The sequence below is a fragment of the Geospiza fortis genome, unplaced genomic scaffold, assembly GCF_000277835.1.
Source record: "Geospiza fortis unplaced genomic scaffold, GeoFor_1.0 scaffold281, whole genome shotgun sequence".
NCBI classification, from domain to species: domain Eukaryota; kingdom Metazoa; phylum Chordata; class Aves; order Passeriformes; family Thraupidae; genus Geospiza; species Geospiza fortis.
The window spans coordinates 2956043-2962224 of NW_005054340.1; the positions used below are offsets into that span (position 1 = coordinate 2956043).

General features: G+C 39.7%; 1 protein-coding gene across 1 annotated transcript in view; it reads right to left on the reverse strand.

Annotated features, from left to right (window-relative positions):
- Positions 1 to 6182, reverse strand: part of MYO10 (myosin X) — a gene marked incomplete at its 5' end in the record, with an annotated part of 126993 nt that overhangs the window by 60491 nt on the left and 60320 nt on the right. Inside the window, 6 exon segments of the mRNA XM_031058256.1 lie at positions 2 to 27; positions 2148 to 2251; positions 2950 to 3034; positions 3158 to 3171; positions 4068 to 4192; positions 5196 to 5330. Of these exon segments, the coding sequence (XP_030914116.1) occupies positions 2 to 27; positions 2148 to 2251; positions 2950 to 3034; positions 3158 to 3171; positions 4068 to 4192; positions 5196 to 5330 (489 nt within the window).

A 6182-nucleotide genomic window follows, 5' to 3' on the forward strand; every position in this document is an offset into this window, starting at 1 on the left:
GCTGAACTCCATCACTTCCATTGCAGTCTGGAATGACATGTGAGCTTCTTCAACAACATGCACAGACTCAAAAATGGGAGGCCTTAGGAAAGCAAGTCAGGACTAAAAGAGAGCTGGCTCAAGTCCATTCCTTTGGTCTCATCCCAAACTGAATACACTCTAAGGCATCACTGGGACATCTTGGAACATGTAAGCATCACTCTGCTTTTAAGAAATTTCATTTTGATGTGGTAATGATATTGTAATTTGCTTTCAAATTCATCATTAAAATCATATAAATATTGGAACGATCTGCTGAGTTTGTGCATCAGATGCAATTACTATAATTTGAATTATTAATTGATTACCTCCTGCATGTTTTTACCAGAATTTGCCTACTGGCCTTGTAGGTAACAAGGCATGGGGGAGAAAACACGGCAACATGTAAGATTTAATCATTTGTGCCCAAACATGCACCTTACCAATGTGATCTGACAACTTCCAGACAAACTGAAGAAGAAAAGTATCTATACAAAAAGTGTTGAACTTATGAATAAACAATATGGCAACAATCAAGGCTCAACTACATAAATGAGGAGAAGAGCAAATAGTAAAATATTAAAAGAAACACTAAAACAAGAGGAACACATGCTTTCCTTTGACACAGAGGGGGTAACTCTGTGCCTCTTGAAATGACCAAACTTTCCAGATTTGGGTGTAATATGAGCCTGTCTGAGACCAGATCACTGTTTTGTGCCCCTACAGTCAGACTCATCATGTTATAGTCACTGCAGGTGTTTGACACCTTTTGTCTTTCATAAATCATCCATTACAAATGGAAAAGCCTCAGACTCATCCCACAATTCAAAGCAGGGTAGAGATAATGGATGAAAGTTTATTTGGTAAAGAAGACCTCTCACTACTAAAGGGAAGCAGCACTACAAGTTCATCGCCCTGCGCACTGTGCTGTTCCTTCCTGTCTCCTATAAAAAAGTTTCCCTTCAGTAACACTTCCAAGACTTACACTGCAATAAAAGCAGGCAAAGGAGATGACTATAACAGGAAAAGGCAGGTGAGGGTGAGCTGGGATGTTTCTGCCCACCTCCTGCTCTGGGAATGCAGCTTGGCAGCCCCACTCTCAGCCTGCCCGTGCTGCAGGCAGCAAGCAAACATCACCTGGCCAGCTGATTTCATGGTCTGCGTGGCCTGGCATGATTAGCACCTATTAAATGTCATGACAATCAACTTCAGCATGTGACTACAATATAGGTAAGTTACCAACGTTTCCAACACTTCCTTCTGCCATAGAAGATGAGGGATTTTTACACTGAAAAAATCTGCTGCATCCACTAGAAATTAGTTCATCAGTTTGGCAAAAAGATTAACATAACTAAGCAAAAACAGTTCGGTGAAGGGCATAAAACCAAATGTTTTATCTGATTTTTAAAATCTAACACACATCACCTCAGTGCTACAATACCCAATTAGCGTGGTCAGTATGGACTAATTGCTGTGGAGGTGAGAACATAAAGCCATTCAGAGAAATTCCATCAGGACCCGGGTTTTTAATCTGTGTTTATGTTTTCATAACTCTATTGAGTAAGTTACTACATACAACTGCATGTTCCAGCTGCAACTTAAAGAGTCACAGGTGCTCTCACACTCCCTGTGTGCTGTACTGCAGACTCCACCCAGTAGATACCACATGAATTGGGCAAAGCTTTCAGGTTGAAAACCAGTGATATATATATATATACATATACACACACACGAGTATATGTATTTGTCTGTATATGTGTATATATATATATGCATATGCATATATATCTGTAGTATAAAACAATGCAGGGAAAGGCAAAGGCATATAAAAGTCTTACTGACTTCACAACAGATATTATTTTCATTTCAAAACATAGGCATTTTGCTAAATTACAGCATACTTTGAAACAATGGAGTAAAAATGAAATACTGGAGGAGAGATAAAGGCGTGCTCAAAATGACAGTGAAGCATTCTGAGAAAGTATAAATCCCTGTAAAATTAATCCCTCAGTGTGAGAGCTGTACATGGAGGAAAGCACAGGAAGGCTTTGTACCCTGCTCTGTCAATGGGCCCCACACACTTGAACTTCCAGCACTTTTAAAGCAAAAGAACTAGGGAAGCAACTCACAATGACTTCCTTGAAAGAATCTTTGTCACTGATTGTCTTATCCGCTGTACATCCAGACTGGTTCAGGTAGTGGTAGTTCTCAGGTACAGATAAGTAAAAAGCATCTAATGAGAGAAAACAGGGTGAGTGAAAAGGAATACCAAAACTCCACAAGTACTCCACAAGTACCAAAACTCCAAGAAATACTCCACAAGTCACTATGTCAGACTTCAACAGTTCACAATTAATTTCCTCAGAAATTATGACAATGCACAAGACAAGGTTTTATATTAAAATCAGATGGGGGGTTATTTTGCTGGGTTTTGTTTTATTTAGCTGCATAATAGAGTTAACTCTACTTTTTAGCATGCAAAGACAGCGAGCCCACAGGGAGATGCTGAAACAGCTTTAGGCAATTTTGCACGTATACAAATGTCATTTCTTTTGTTCAGTGGATTTATTCTTTATGAGAAAGGATTAGAGCAACCAGAATTATTTATCTTTGTTGCTGTGGAGTTATTTAGTACCAGCAAAAATATTCAGTTTGAACACAATGAGGCATGTTTGTCCCCAAGTAATTTTCCCAAGGCCACAGCAGAAGCTGGGAGGAAAACTACTGTCAGCTCAGTGACATTCTTCAGCTAAGTAGGTTCCTTTATCAAGTTCAGCTCAAATTCACACTCACTGAATCCCAGCTGAATAAATAACCTATTTCTCAGCTTGGGTTAGTGGGTTTCTGCAGTTAAATTCTCCACTGCTGTCACCACTGCTGACTGCTAGCAGAAAACCACTACAGTTGTGTGACTTATGCTTTGCCACTCACCTTTCTCTCTCTCTTCTATCCCTGCCAGCAGAGCATAGAATATATGATAATTTCTTTCCCCGGGGTTTTGTCTTACCACACGATTCTGTCAAAGTAAAAAATAGTTTCCACTTAAGTGATCATTTTTGAAGACAAATTTTTTACCCACAGTTTCAGATAAAAAATTTAATCAAACACAACTAAATAAGCAAAACAAACATCAACTTACTTTTTCCAATAAATCTGGAGCCAGCAAGAAAAGTTTCAGTCAAGGAATAAAGTAAAAATCAATTAATGCAGAAGCTTTTTATTATCTTCCTTCTTTCGTTCGAGACAACAGGAAGACTATCATGGTACTTTCTTAAAACATGCTAAGCCTGTTTCATACAATACACCTACAACGAAATAAATAAAGTGGCAATAATGATAATATTGTAGCAGTTCTAATATCAGCGTATCAACACCTTCTCTTCCATCCCATCAAAACTGGACTTGGTAGATTCTGAATTTTAAATGACATCTGCTTTTTTTTTCCCTTAAAGCTTGGAAACAACCTCAAGAATTAAATTTTCCCCACTGAAAACACAGTTTATGTTTAAAACAGCAGGTAGGATCTCCTTGGAATATTCCTCATGCCCACACCTCTGCTGCTCTGGTAGAGGTGGCTCATAGACTGATTTTGCCAAATGCAGGACAAATCCGAGGATTTAACCCACCCAGACTCACACTGCAGAAATTGAGCAGCTCTGCTCATTCAAGTACTTTTCCAGAGAAGTAAGCAGCTTATCTTTGGGCACAGTAATGAGGGAAATGGCTGACAACTCAAGTTATTCACAAGGATTCAGGCTGTTTTAGCTCATTACATGGGAAATGCACATGAGCCATGTCATGCTAGGGGCAGCAATACAAAGTGCTGCTCCTCCAAGAGTACAAACACCCCACACCACCACAAAAGCCTGAGTGCATGTGTGAATTTGGTGGTGCTGCTTCCCCTTCCCACCTACACCAGCTCAATTTAACTGTGTGTATTTCAGGATGGGGTGAAAGCACAAAGGCAAGCCAGCTCTCCCTCAGTCCTCCATCAAGGAGGTACACGGGCTCTTCCCACAAACAGGGGTCAAATCACCAAACGAGGATACAATCCATAATTCTTCCTCCCTGAATGTTCCCTTTCTGACAGATGTTCAGCTGAATAAACTTCCCAAAGCGACTTGAGTTGTTGTTGTAAACAGTCTTCGCATTGCCAAAAGCTTCCATAATTGGACTGTGAAGAGAGAGAATGACAGGAGTGTTAACATGTGACCAGCAAGCCAACAACTTCACATGGAGCTGGTGAAAGGAACAGTACTCTGACAAGCTCCCCTCTGACACTCTCCTCAGCAGCAGCCTAAATCCCAGCATTACCCTCCATTTAGCAATGGGCATCTCAGTTTTCTAGCACAAGATGGAAGTATTCATGCAACAGGAAGATAAACCACACTGAACTACTCTGCAGCTTCAGAGTAGTAACTGCTACTTCCTACTTCTTTTGTAATTGCTCAAAAGATGCACACAATTCTCACTGCAGTACTCAAATGATAGAAATAAGAAATCTCAGCACATGCAAATTGCTAGATGGATGCAAGGAGTCCTTGTCCTAGGGAAATTAGAAAAAATAACTACATCAAGATATAGCATGTACAGCAGAGATGAAGCAAGATAAACAAAAGTAATAGCCTCTCAAATTGCCTTTGTTTTTAAATAGTTTAGAACCATGTAATTTCACATCAACACCAAGATTTCTTTTTTGCTTGCATAGATTGTGTCCAATTTATCTGATGCACTTACTCATCTGTCTTATCAGCTCTCCTTATCCTCCCTTTCTTCAGCATGCTTTTACCGCTTGAGCACTTTATCGTCACCATGCTGTATCTTGTTCTACCATATCCTCAGGCTACACAAACTGAACCAAAGGTATCACCCTCCCATCACCCATTTCCCTTACTCTGATTATCTGAATTCAGCCCCAAACAAAAATGAAAGCCACCATTAAAGCTTCATCCATTTCAAAACTCTGCATATTTTTGCTCCACTAAGAGATACCACTGTGTTCACAATTCTCTAGAGCAGCCAGGTAATTTTGTTTAATGGAATACCTCCCTTTCTCCTGTACACATTCTACTGTTCAGTAAACACACACACATATTTGATTACATTGCAAGATCTTATTTCAATGTCAAGGTTTATGTCTTCTGAAAAGAATACCCGTGTATTGTAAGATCCCATACCTGCTCTCAAGAATAGCTTGCTCCACACAGGAGGTCTTCTCTCTGGAGGACAGCTCCAGTGAATGTTGGCTCATGGCAGACAAGAACTTGAGAATCAGCTTAGTGCTCTCCGTCTTACCAGCACCACTTTCGCCACTGAAAGAAGAGGAGGACATGGTTTGCACATTTCCAGTGGCCAGTGAAGAAGCCCTCTGGCTAGCCACCCAAACTCTACATTACTGGAGGTCAGGAAGACTGGGCTGATTAGAAGAGATGGTCCAATGAAGCCAGAGCACCCCATTAAACTTCCTGAATATGACATCTAGGGAAAAACACAAGCTGTCCTTAAGCTTTATAACTGCCCAGACAGCATTTCAAGGCACTGACTGCATATGTACACACACCTACGAGACAACAAAGAGCTCTCTGAATGCAAACAATTATCCAGTGCTTCCCACCATCATGTGAAAATAAACTCACAACAAAGACATGGTAAAGGGATAAAGACCAAACTAAGAATTATATGGGAAAGTTTGGTATATATTGCAGCAATCTAGCTAATGAAGGAGCCCTGCTGGGAAGAGGAGGAAGTTAGAGACACCAATACACATTCCAACACATAAAGGCTACTCATGTAATTAATACTGAAATTCTTAGTGAGCTACATACTCTTTAAACAAACTTTTTATATACCTGTTGAAACAAACCAGATTTGTGTGAGTTCAAAATATCCAATTTCCACTTCTCATTACCATCAGATATATAAAACCTCTCATCACCACCCACAGAAGAACAAAGCTATTTGATAATGCTAAATTGACATTTTAAAAGCAAATTATTAATAAGCAACCCTGCTGATACAAATAGAAGGCAATATACTCAGTTTCTCTTCAAAACCAACACTCTAAAAAGGGAAAGTTTAGATTTGGCTCATTTCCCCAGTACCCTTTCCCTTCAATTATGTAGCCTAAACAGACACTGTGAGCTATTAAGAAATATAATTTGTAG